This window comes from Aedes aegypti, chromosome 2 (assembly GCF_002204515.2).
Source record: "Aedes aegypti strain LVP_AGWG chromosome 2, AaegL5.0 Primary Assembly, whole genome shotgun sequence".
NCBI lineage: Eukaryota > Metazoa > Arthropoda > Insecta > Diptera > Culicidae > Aedes > Aedes aegypti.
In genome coordinates this window covers 323,894,217-323,907,197 of record NC_035108.1, presented here as the reverse complement: position 1 = coordinate 323,907,197, position 12,981 = coordinate 323,894,217, and the positions used below count along the sequence as shown (strand labels likewise).

General features: G+C 39.5%; 1 protein-coding gene across 3 annotated transcripts in view; it reads right to left on the bottom strand.

The window, feature by feature from the left end:
• Positions 1-10,430: 10,430 nt before the first annotated feature.
• Positions 10,431-12,981, bottom strand: part of LOC5577732 (mucin-2) — a 608,111-nt gene continuing 605,560 nt past the window's right edge. For all 3 annotated transcript variants that reach the window (XM_021845835.1, XM_021845837.1, XM_021845836.1), the window contains 2 exons: positions 12,539-12,882; positions 10,431-12,468 (listed from right to left, as the gene is read on the bottom strand). In XM_021845835.1, the coding sequence (XP_021701527.1) occupies positions 12,298-12,468; positions 12,539-12,882 (515 nt within the window). In that variant the 3' untranslated portion in view covers positions 10,431-12,297. The remainder of the gene's footprint in view (positions 12,469-12,538; positions 12,883-12,981) is intronic.

Sequence of the window (12,981 nt, the reverse complement as noted above, 5' to 3'; positions counted from 1 at the left end):
CAAAATTTGCATCACTCTACTATCCAGTCGATAGTTCAGATAGCTGAGGTGGCAATCGAGCATAAATGGGAGGGGCATCCGTTAGTGGGCGGTTGTTACTCTGGGTGTGAAGAATGTGTGCGACAGCGCAAGCTGGGAAGCAATAGTCCTCGCACTTCACCCTCGCATCAAGGTACAGTCACCCCACAGTTATGGATCAACTAAGGGTCACTTTTCAGAACAAAACATGATTAAAAAATATGGTGACGATGTACAAAACAAAATTACCTCCCTGGCACTGCAGAATATAGTTGTTTTTGAGAATACACCTCAAAATACCAGGTTATTTACGAAAAAGTGTCGATTTTAATAGAAATTTCAAACGATGTCCATCCCACAGATGTGCATCAGTGGGAGAAGAGGATCCCTATTATGGATCAAATCGACTCATATTATGGATCAAAACACTATAACAGCAATTTACCTGCGAGGTAAATGCTAGTGAATGCATACGTTTTGGCGTTTGTTTCGGAATCGCCTTATCTTTGATTCATAACTGTGGTACCGTAAAACGGGGTAACTTTGATAGTTTTTTCGAAGAAAATTTGAATATTTATGCATGCTGTTTCAAAGAATAATAATTTATATTTTTAAAACAAGTACTGGCATCCTAGCTATCGATTGCAGATGATAGATTTCCAAAAGATTTATTGTGAATGGATATATACTTTTTCATATAATCGAAAGTTGGTTTTCTGTTTTGGGGTAACTTTGATAATGGAGTATGAATCGAACAAAATTGAATGAATAACGAACATTTGTAGGGCATTGCATACCTCTAGGCGTTCAACGTTATATGGAAATTTCTGACTTATATTACAAAAATGATCCCAGTTTGTGAAAATGCTATTCGCTAAGAGATTTGAGACCGTATTCAAGTTCTATGATAACTAGGCTGTCAAAGATAAGTGGCAAACTATTCAAAACTACATCAAATAGTAATCGTAGAACAGATTGTTTGTAAGCGTTTCAAAAATGCTAAAATTGTATCAATTTTTAATTTTTGTATAAAAAGCCTCAAATGCACTTGATTACAATGAAAATAGCTTTGACATGAAGTGTCATACTAATACTCTTTACTTTTGCATTTGTTTTGCTTAACTGATTAACAGAAACTTCGTTATTTCGTTTAGTATGTTGTGGGTCTCGCACTATCAAAGTTACCCGCATTATCAAAGTTACCCCGTTTTACGGTATGGTTTTAAATGCCCCACAGTTATGAATCAACGCTTCTGGGAATACGGTTGACATTTTATTTCTTATGGACGGCAAAATTATGCTTAAGCATATTATAATTGATTGCGATGCTGTGAAGATTTATGGTTCACGTAGGTAAAATGAGTTCTGCGTAATTGCAACTCTATTTGATGAGATATTCCCGTTTTAATCCAACTTTGATCCATATCTGTGTGCTATCCATAACTGTGGGGTGACTGTACCAGTGCAGTTGTGTAAGCTTCTAGAAAGCTACTTCGATGGTAGGATTGTACTGAATGACACAGAGGAGGGGCAGAAAAGCAATTGAATTACCGCGGGAGTACCTCAAGGTTCAACCCTGGGCCCGATGTTCTGGAATGCTATGTACGATGACGTACTGAGGCTGCATCTACTGAAGGGTGTTAGAGTTGTTGGTTTCACCGACAACATCATGCTAGTGGTCTGTGGCGAATCGATGGAGGAAGTAGAATTGACAGCAGCGAACTCTATCTCCATAGAAGTGGATTGAGTCTAGGAAACAAGAACTGGCCCGTCACAAGACTGAGGTGATGGATGTCAACAACCGCAAGTACGATGAAAGTGCTTATCTTGGTTGGTAATTGCACCATACAGTCCAAGCGATCCCTTAGGCATCTTGGGGTAATGATCGATGACAAGCTTCGCTAGCTATGTTGATTATGCCTGTAAAAGGGTGTGTACGGTAAAAGCTTCGCTTTCGAGGATGATGTCTAACAGCTCTACTGTAATTGCCAGCAAACGCAGGCGTGGAGCAAACCTACTGAGGTATGGAGAACCAATCTGGCCAAAAACGCTTAGAACGAGCAAAACCTAAAGCGGTTGGAAAGCACTATATGATCATGTGATAACAGTAGCAACCGTATACGGTTTCTAAAGAGACCGTGGCATCATAGCCGTGATGACGCCCATCGGGCTCATTATCAAGGAAGATGTTCAATGCTTCAATCAAAGAGGTGCCAGAGGAGTCCGCAACGCGTGTAAAGAGGCAAAGTTCAGAGGCTAATATCAAATGTATCAGATTGGTTTGAAAAAAATCATGGGGAAGTGAATTTCCACCTGACGCAGTTTCTGTCAGGACATGACTTTTATAAGCAGTACCGTAAAACGGGGTAACTTTGATAATGCGGGTAACTTTGATAGTGCGTAACCCACCACATACAGTCGACTCTCTACATCTCGATGTTCTACATCTCGATATCTCTCCCTATGTCGATGATTTCATTAGTCCCTTCAGTCTGCATACATTTCCACTCTCCATATCTCGATATCCTCCTTATCTCGATATCTCCATATCTCAATGTGTTTCTGTTGATTTCGTTCTCAATTTCCTCTCCGTATGTCGATATGACCAAAATCGAAGGCTACTAGACCAAAGTTTTGGGATTCAAAACAAATTAGGAGCGCGAAATGACGGCTGTTTGTGTATTACTTTCTTGGCAACGGAGTGTTTTTCAATCTAGTATTCATCAAATATTTGTTCTTTGTCTCGATCTCTCCCTATCCCGATGGTCCCTTTGATATCGAGATGTGGAGAGGCGACTGTACTAAACGAAATAGGTATCATAATTTCTGTTAATCAGTTAAGCAAAACGAATGCAAAACTAAGGAATATTAGAATGACACTTCATGTAAGAGCGGTTTTCATTTGAATCAAGAACATTCTAGGCTTTCTATACGAATTTAAAAAAATACCACAATTTTAGCATTTTCGAAACGCTTACAAACAATCTGTTCTACGATCACTATTTGATGTAGTTTTGAATAGTTGGCCACTTTTCTTTGACAGCCTAATTATCATAGAACTTGAAATCGGTCGCAAATCTCTTAGCGAAATGCATTTTCACAAACTGGGACCATTTTTGTAATCTAAGTCAGAAATTTCCATATAACGTTAAACGCCTAGAGGTATGCAATGCCCTACAAATGTTCGTTATTCATTCAATTTTATTCGATTCATACTCCATTATCAAAGTTACCCCAAAACAGAAAACCAACTTTCGATTATATGAAAAATTATGTATCCATTCAAAATAAATCTTTTGGAAATCTATCAACTGCAATCGATAGCTAGGATGCCAGTACTTGTTTTAAAAATATAAATTATTATTCTTTGAAACAGCATGCATAAATATTCAAGTTTTCTTCGAAAAAACTATCAAAGTTACCCCGTTTTACGGTACCCCCGTTTTACGGTATCATAATTTTTCAAATAATCGAGAGCATAAATTTGCGCGACTTTCAATGCGGACACTAAACTGTCAAAACCAGGGACGAAAAAAATCATGCTCACTATACTCAATTCACTGAATTTATGCCACCATCAAAGTAACCGCACCACCACCAATGGACCGATGCACGAGTTCACTATTTGACGTTTTAGCGGTGCCGTGTTATCTACGTAACCATGGGAACAAGTGAATTCGGCACCGCTCAAACGTCAAATTAGTGAACTCGTACACTGGTCCATATGATTGTACCAATGAAGATGGCACAAAAGTAGAGCTTGAGCTTGAGCTACTCCAGTATCGCCAGATCAGCTGCACTTACACAAGGAACCAACCGAATGACTGCTTGGGACTAACAGGCATCCTCAGTGTATAAGTGCTGGTGATCTTCTATTTTTAGGCAACAATGGCACCTGCCACGTCAGAATGCAGACCAATGAGGGGAAGGGGGAGGAATTGATGCTTTGAACTGGCTCCCACGTAGACCGTATATTCCACTGCATCCACGCCAGTTCATGCGGGAGTGTATGGATTGGGGGAAAGGCATGGCAGAGAGGTTTGCTTTTGTGGTTAGCAGACTGCCTATGTATCAGGCGTAAGAAGGGCGTGCGCGTGGAAGTAGGAAGCGTTAGGGAAACGGTTTCTTGTCCGTCTCTGGTTCTAGCGTTTGCTATGAACGAATAGTTTGAGTGTGATGTATTTAGAATGGAAGATAGAAGCAAGTGAGAGATATACAACTACAAAGTACGAGGAAAGGGACGGGCCTGGGATTGAACCCATGACCTTCTGCATATGAAGCAGAAGCGGTAGCCATCAGACCACCAACCCCGTCAGACCAATGAAGATGGCACAAAAGTAGATGGGCAAAACAAACAACGATGCCCTTATGTTGTTGGTGTTTTTGAATATCAGAAGCAGAAGAGTGTCAGTTTTAGAAAATTGATTATCAATGAGGTTCAAATTAATTAAAAAGAGTAAGAAGTTGTTTCCAAGATACAACCGCCAAGTTGACGTTGAATAACGTTATCTTGTTTTTACATCATATGAAAGCTATTTATCTTGGTTTTGTAAGAAAAATATGAAAACTACGAAAACTCATATGTTTGTACTTATTATCGCTTGTGCCACTAAAGGAACACATGTGCCTATAGTAGCACTATTTCTAATTTGTGTTCCTATAGTAGCACTAGCATCACGTCGTTGACAAAATACAAATCAAAACCGTATGTTTACAACACTTTTATATTTTTCCTTTAAAATGTGGATCATTTATCCTGATATCAAGTGGAGCGAGGTCGGAGTTTGTAAAAATGACTAATTCCTGTTTTGATTGAACAACCACAAGAAAAAAGTTGAGATACAGTTTTACCGTCGTACTTTTAATTGAACCAATTATCAATTCTTTACAGTCTATAACGGAAATGCTACAGGCTCGGTCAAACATATTTTCAAACTACATCCTTCATGACTTCCCTCAATCCCCAAGATATTTAAAACCCCATCCCCAGATTTATAACCTATGGGGATCCATTCCAGAGCAGCGAATATTTGGACACAAATATAACAATTTCATTACTTGTGGTGTCATGTACTATTCAGATATTTATGTACGAGATAATAAAATAGATGTTATGCTTTTTGTATATAGTTTTCTGATTTTATAAATCAAACTATAAATTTATTTCATATATATTATTTTTGAAGTGAGTAACATCTACTCACTTGCGCACATTTCAGATCAAACGAAGTGAGTATGTGATACTCTAATATTGGCATTTGACAATGTTACTTTAAAGTGAGTAACAATGGTTTTACTCACTTTTGAGCAGTTCCACTTTGTTCCAAAGTAAGTCTAATTCTGCTCACTTTTGAGTACCGTAAAACGGGGTAACTTTGATAGTTTTTTCGAAGAAAACTTGAATATTTATGCATGCTGTTTCAAAGAATTTTGATTCATATTTTTAAAACAAGTACTGGTATCCTAACTATCGATTCCAGTTGATAGATTTCCAAACGATTTATTCTTAATGGATATATAATTTTTCATATAATCGAAAGTCGGTTTTCTGTTTTGGGGTAACTTTGATAACGGTGCATCACGCGAACAAAATTGAATGAATTACAGAACATTTGTAGGGCGTTGCATATCTTTAGGAGTTTAACGCTATATGGAAATTTCTGACTTAGATGACAAAAATGGTCCCAGTTTGTAAAAATAGTATTCGCTAAGAGTTTTGAGACCGAATTCGAGTTCTACTATAACTAGGCTGTCAAGTATAAGTGACGAATTCATTATGACTTCATCAAATAGTGATCGTAGAACAGATTGTTTGAGAGCATTTCAAAATTGCTAAAATCTTATAAATTTTCCATATATGCATATAAATCCTCAAATGTACTTGATTCCAACGAAAATAGCTTTAACATGAAGTGTCATACAAATACTCTTTACTTTTGCATTCGTTTTGCTTAACAGATTAACAGGAACTTTGTTATTTCGTTTAGTATGTTGAGAGTCTCGAATTATCAAAGTTATCCGCATTATCAAAGTTACCCCGTTTTACGGTAGATCTGAACAAGCGTGTGTGTCTTTGACAGGTGTTTCGCCGTGTACATGTAAATTTTAAAACCTTATAACAGCAAGAAAAATGTGCTTTTCTGTTGAATATAAGACATGGCTCGATATTTATCCATTTTTCAATAGTTTAGTTAAGTAAATCAATAGTTTCCATTATTGGAGTCGATTCGTAGAAAAATTTACAATCGATTAGTGCAAGAACCATGAAAATCTATCCCGGCGTCAGTAAGTTATTAACAGTCAAAATCTAACCACTTTTCGTGACGCGAGCGATTTTCGTTTTTCGAAATTGTACCCCAGTATGTTGCCGTAAGACGCTATCCAACGTCAAAATAACAATAATCGCATTGACAAGTGATCAATTTCACCCCGAAATGGGATCCCCGATTTTCTGTTTAAGGGATGATTTTTAGCACTAAAACCACATTTGTTATAAAATTTTGGCCCATGAGCCAAAGAGGCTGACCGTCGTACTTGTATTCAGTTGTTTGGCATTTTCAACATGATTGAAAACAGACAAGAAAAAGTAAGAGGTTGTTTCCGAGATACGACCGCCAAGTTGACGTTGGATAACGTTAGCTTCTTCTATTTGCTGGCTTGAGACAGTCACAAACTTATGAAACATTTCTTTTGCTAAAAATCCAATTAATTTTCACACTATTTGTTGCATGTCAATTCTGATTTATTATAGACATTGTGTGTTATTATTTTGTGTTAATACAAAATAATCACTTTACATGTATTCAGAAGCTTGGGAGATTATATTGAAGAATTGTTTTTCAAATGTATTAATTCAAAATAACTCTTTTCATTGATTTTGTGGCCCTGAAAAGGGGAAATTAGGGAATATTACACAATCAACTCTTTAAAACACATTTGTTGGCTCTCAAAAGGGCCGATTGATGAATTGTTGAATTTGCGTAACACGGACACATTTTGACGGCGCACTGGTTTCAATCCTCGCCCGATGAGATTTGCGGTACGGATGACGATGTGCGCTTCAACAAGCGGCTTTGGTCGATTTTCTTCAGCCATCTCGTACAACAGCTTGCCTCTGGTGGCGAGGAGCTGAGCAGGTTTGGAGGAGCTCTTACCAGCTCGAAAGCGAAAACAGAATGAAACCAGATTCAACGAAGGAGGAATGCTTTATACCCTTAGAATAGCAGATGATGCTCCTCCTTTCATATTCTTCGTTTTCTTATCTGGGAAATAGGCTATATGAAACTGATGTCTGGGTAAGGGATGTACAGATTAGCATTATGCTGTTATTGCAACCCGACGGCACTGCAGCAGCATCCTCGGAAACAGCTTCAAATTGCCGTATTGTCAATTATTCGTAATAAATCAATTATTGTATGATGCTATGAGATGAATTAAGAGATTATAGCAAGTATGTGGTAAACACATTAGGGAATATTATACAAATAACTCTTTAAAACACATTTGTTGGCTCTTAAAAGGGCCGATTGAGTTGTTGAATTTGCGTAACACGGACATATTTTGACGGTGCACTGGTTTCAATCCTTCTCGCCCGATGAGATTAGCGGTGCGGATGACGATGTGCGCTTCAACAAGCGGCTTTGGTCGATTTTCTTCAGCCATCTCGAACGAATTAGGGAATATTACACAATCAACTCTTTAAAACACATTTGTTGGCTCTCAAAAGGGCCGATTGAATTGTTGAATTTGCGTAACACGGACACATTTTGACGGCGCACTGGTTTCAATCCTCCTCGCCCGATGAGATTTGCGGTGCGGATGACGATGTGCGCTTCAACAAGCGGCTTTGGTCGATTTTCTTCAGCCATCTCGTACAACAGCTTGCCTCTGGTGGCGAGGAGCTGAGCAGGTTTGGAGGAGCTCTTACCAGCTCGAAAGCGAAAACAGAATGAAACCAGATTCAACGAAGGAGGAATGCTTTATACCCTTAGAATAGCAGATGATGCTCCTCCTTTCATATTCTTCGTTTTCTTATCTGGGAAATAGGCTATATGAAACTGATGTCTGGGTAAGGGATGTACAGATTAGCATTATGCTGTTATTGCAACCCGACGGCACTGCAGCAGCATCCTCGGAAACAGCTCCAAATTGCCGTATTGTCAATTATTCGTAATAAATCAATTATTGTATGATGCTATGAGATGAATTAAGAGATTATAGCAAGTATGTGGTAAACACATTAGGGAATATTATACAAATAACTCTTTAAAACACATTTGTTGGCTCTCAAAAGGGCCGATTGAGTTGTTGAATTTGCGTAACACGGACATATTTTGACGGTGCACTGGTTTCAATCCTCCTCGCCCGATGAGATTAGCGGTGCGGATGACGATGTGCGCTTCAACAAGCGGCTTTGGTCGATTTTCTTCAGCCATCTCGAACAAATTAGGGAATATTACACGGACGGTGACGGCTGTGCCGCTCGATCTAATGAACCAGAATGACCGCGCTAGCCTCCCGCATGGCAATGACAGCGGAGCACTGGCTGGTAGCGACGATTTCTGGCCGAAAACGATTATGCTGGCTGGTGCACTCAAATGAGCGGCTTCAGTTGCTGCGGCTCCGAAATGCGTGGTTCTTCGGTTCTAATGCGTGTTGTATTCGCGTCCTATTGAAAACTGAACTGAGGACGCGAATGACTCTCGAAATTTGCTCGCCGACCGTGTTCACAGTCTGACGGCAAAAAGAAGAATGAGGGAAGAAGCAGGGTGCGGTGCGCTTTTATAGTGGGAAGCGGAACCGAAAAATGTGCTTGAACGTGATTGGTTAGATAAGAAAGGGGTCAACGTTTTACGATATTTCAATAGTTTGTTGCTAATAATCAATAGTGTCCTCCATTTGGATCGACGCGTAGATAAATTTCCAATCGATTCATGGATAAATATTGAAAATCTATCGATAAATGACTGAGTTATTAGCGGTCAAAACCTGACCATTTTTCGTTACATGCTCAATTTTTCGTTTTTCTGAATTGTACCCCCATATGTTGCCGTAAGACGTTATCCAACGTCAAAACCATGAAAAATGATCAATTTCACCCGAAATTACGGTACATGTAAACTTCAAAACGTCAAAACCTTATAACAGCAAGATAAATGTGCTCTTCTTTGGAAAATAAGGCATGCCTCGATATTTGCCCATTTATCAATAGTTAAGTCATGAAAATCAATAGTTTTCATTTTTGGAGTCGATTCGTAGAAAGATTTCCAATCGATTGGTGCAAGAATCCCGAAAATCTATCCGGGCGTTAGGATGTTATTAATTATCCGATGCACGGAATGGATTATATTGACGCGTCTTTAGTGTGCCTCGTGCAAAAATTACAACTTGCCGAAGCGGAATGTAAATAAGTCAAGCTGGTTAGAATGAATATCATTTTTTGTTTCCGATTATCAAAAAGCGATTGAGTAGCAGCAGGTTAAAAGGAAACTGACAATCTTGCGCAAGCGCTTTGCCAATCTTTGTTGTGTTGTCAAGGTGAGGGTAAAATAAAAATCAACGAAGTTCTACCCAGCAAGTATCAATGTAGGCGATGGTAGATTGATTATTTTCGTCCCTGGTCAAAACAACAATAATTCACATGTGAAGACCGATGCATCATTTTTTTTTTTTTTATTATTATTAAGGCACTCCGTGCTCGTGGCCACTACTGTGCCGGAATCAGTTTTATCTGTATCTTCCTTACCGATACAGTTCTATTTTTAACTAATCTATATTTACATCTGCTTTCACTCTCTTCTGCTCTTTTTGCTCTCACACCGAGCAGGCAGGAGAGTGCTCTGCTGTTGGTCCAATCGATTTCCATAAGCCATAGTCCATTGCTCTTGCGGTGGTTCGTTTTGCCGTGTTCCTGAGTCGTTTGAGGCTAGCTGCCTGCGAAGTGGGTCAATTTGTCTCAGTCACCATCTGATACTGACGGAGGATGGATGTGCTCCACCATGCACGGTCCTCCGTGCGGCGTCTTCTGGTGGCTGGACGGGTTATTTTTGGCGGGGCTGGGAATTGAATCCATGACCTTCCGCTTATGAAGCGAAAGCGTAACCTCAAGGCTACGGACCCCCCTTACCGATGCATCATAGTAAGCACTGATACTGTTATGCGTTTATTCTCGTACATTCAAGCGCAAGGTGGTTCCGTGAAGATAAGGGTCTGAGGCCAAAGGTAATGTCTGTGCACTCTGTACACCACTTGAGCAATTCAACGAGAATGGGCTGGTTTTAGTAGGTCGTTGGTGCGGCATCCCCACATTCCCTGAGTTACCTTCTCAGGTATTGTAAATCTACATTCAATATTATATTCAAATACATATTTTATATACGAAAATTTCTTTCTTCGAAAAAAAAAGCGACGACTTAAAAATTTGTCATATTTTATTGATTCACTTCCGGTACACTCACTTTTTTCGTATCAACATTTTTTGTCCAATTTTATTGCTTATCACATCACCGATATAGTCGTACCAGTTCCCTATTGAGTGCCATTTTGTGTGTATGTGCGCAGACAGACAACGTGGTACTACGTTTGTTTCTTCTATACAATACATTTTCGGTAAAGATACTTTTAGGTTTAAGTTCTCTGGAACGTATCTTTCGATTTTGTGACATTCGTTGAAAATAGTGTTTCCCTTTTCTTTGTTACGGATAAACTTCTCGCGCCTTCACTCGCTACAAATATCACTATAGTACAGGTTGTTGCAGAGAAAATCTTACCTAACGATAGAATATAAGGATCTCTTGGGAAGCAGAGGCAGTTTATTGAATTGTGGCAAAAATTAACGTATTGGATTTCGTCGGGTGCGGTTGTTCTGCTGAAAAAAGTCGATTACTCAAGAAGTCGATCACTGTACTCGTTTTTGTCTTAATAGTAAGTATACATAGAATATTCATGTGAAAGAGTTTAGCGGTGTAGAAATATATATGGAATCTTTTGAATAAACCTTACCTATGTACAATAGATTGCTTTTTCTTTAGTCTTACGATTAGAGATTTGTCCTAGCAACAGCTTTTCTTTTACTATAATTTATTGTCTAACTAGCTATAAATATATCACTATTCAATTTTAGTGTCATTCTTTTTCTTGTTTCCGAATCGTTTCACAAGTGTCTCGATCAAGTCTGCCCAAACTGATTTCTCAAATGTAGAATAAGCTACGTTACTTTTTTTTTTTGAATTCGGATTCCCTTTCAAGAATTAAGTGTGCCGTTATCCAGGTATGCAATCCATCATCGGACGATTTTTTTAGTGAATCGAGTCGAAAGAGGGAATAAAATTTACAATAAAATGAGGTTTGAGGTTTATACAAAACGTGAATTTGAAGAAAATTTCCATGACGACGATGGATCCGGACACCTAGTTAACTGGCAATTGACTTAATATTTGGATATTTTGTAGCGACGAATTAATATAGATGAGTGCAGCTTGTGGGCTTTTGGAAGGGCAAACCCGTTGATATTTTATGGCAATGTGCTACGTTTCACCACTTCTTCAGGTTTGATGTTTTGTGTCTGAATTGTAGGTCGAATAGTCTTATAGGTTACATATTTTTCGATGAGGATTTAGATTACACTATGGAGTGAGTATTTGTCATGTATTTGTTTCGCGGAACTCTCCTCTTGGTTTGCGATAAATGATTTAGAAAACGTATTTACAGGAAAACAACACTAGTAAAATTATAAAGAAAAACTTAAAGAATATAATATCAGAAAAACTTCACCTGAATCGCTGGTGATGGAGGATGAAGTTTCCGGGAAGGTGTTCCCGATGGTAGTCTTATTCAATAAATTACCAATCTTTATGAAGTGGTGGAAAAGTGAGTGCGAAGCTTTTGTATTGATCGTTACTTATCTCTAAACACTTAACCTAAGGCTTTCGTGAACAGTTTTTTCATCGTCATCGCTCGGAATTGCAGTCTCTGGGAAATCTCACTGCCTAACATACAAGTGAATAAATTCAAACAAAAAGCTCATAGTTGAATTGCATTTCTTTTAGCCTTCTACCGGAGAAAAGAAAAGAATCAGCTAGACTTTTGAAAAACTTCAATCTGTTCGACCGGTGGACCCCCTCGAGTAGCATTTTTCCACGCATGACAACCGATTTTCTTGACTCGTTTTCTTCTCGCTCTAACAAATCCATATAAAAATTTCTCTCTCTTATACACAAACAAAATAAAGTTTCATCTGTTTCGCGGGGCGGTGTCTCAGTACAGGTTTTCGTCTATGACTTAGTTCGTGTCGGCCACTTCGATGTCGTTATCGATCCGCGATGAGCGGATTCCGGTCTTGCCGGTCCACGGATAGATATCGGGACAGGGCTGGCACGTGCGCATGTAACGGACGCCAGATTTGTGCCACAGGTTGCATACCTTCGGGTTGTTGCAGCGCTTGGGACGGTCCTGTTGAGAAGAACAAAGAACGAAATGTCAGTTAGGCCACGCCCTCGTGAGTTCAGCGACAATCACTTACCGAGTAGTTGCACTGGAACGGCTGGAAAGAGTTGACGCGGGACAGAGGAGTCGGGTCGCGGACCCATTGCAGGGCCTGCCAGTTGGTGATGATCCAGACGTCCTTCATGGCGTTGATCGTGTCCAGGAACTGTATGAAGCCCTCCTTATGGTGCGGCTGCGTGAACCAGGCTGCGTGATAGTACAATCCGAATGGTGCTCGGTTGGTGGTGTAGTGCCGATCGAAGTTCTTCATGATCATCTTGTAGACACCGTCGGCGTCCGGCGGATTGGAGCAGGCGTCACCCATCGAGCAGCGGCCGCCGTTCAGGTCCTGCCACATCACCATAGGAACTTCCCAAACACCTGCGAAGACGAAGGGAATGTGGTTTTGTTTAAAGGGGTTTCTATGATGATTGATGATTTGGATTGGATTTGGATTGGATTTGGATTGGATTTGGATTG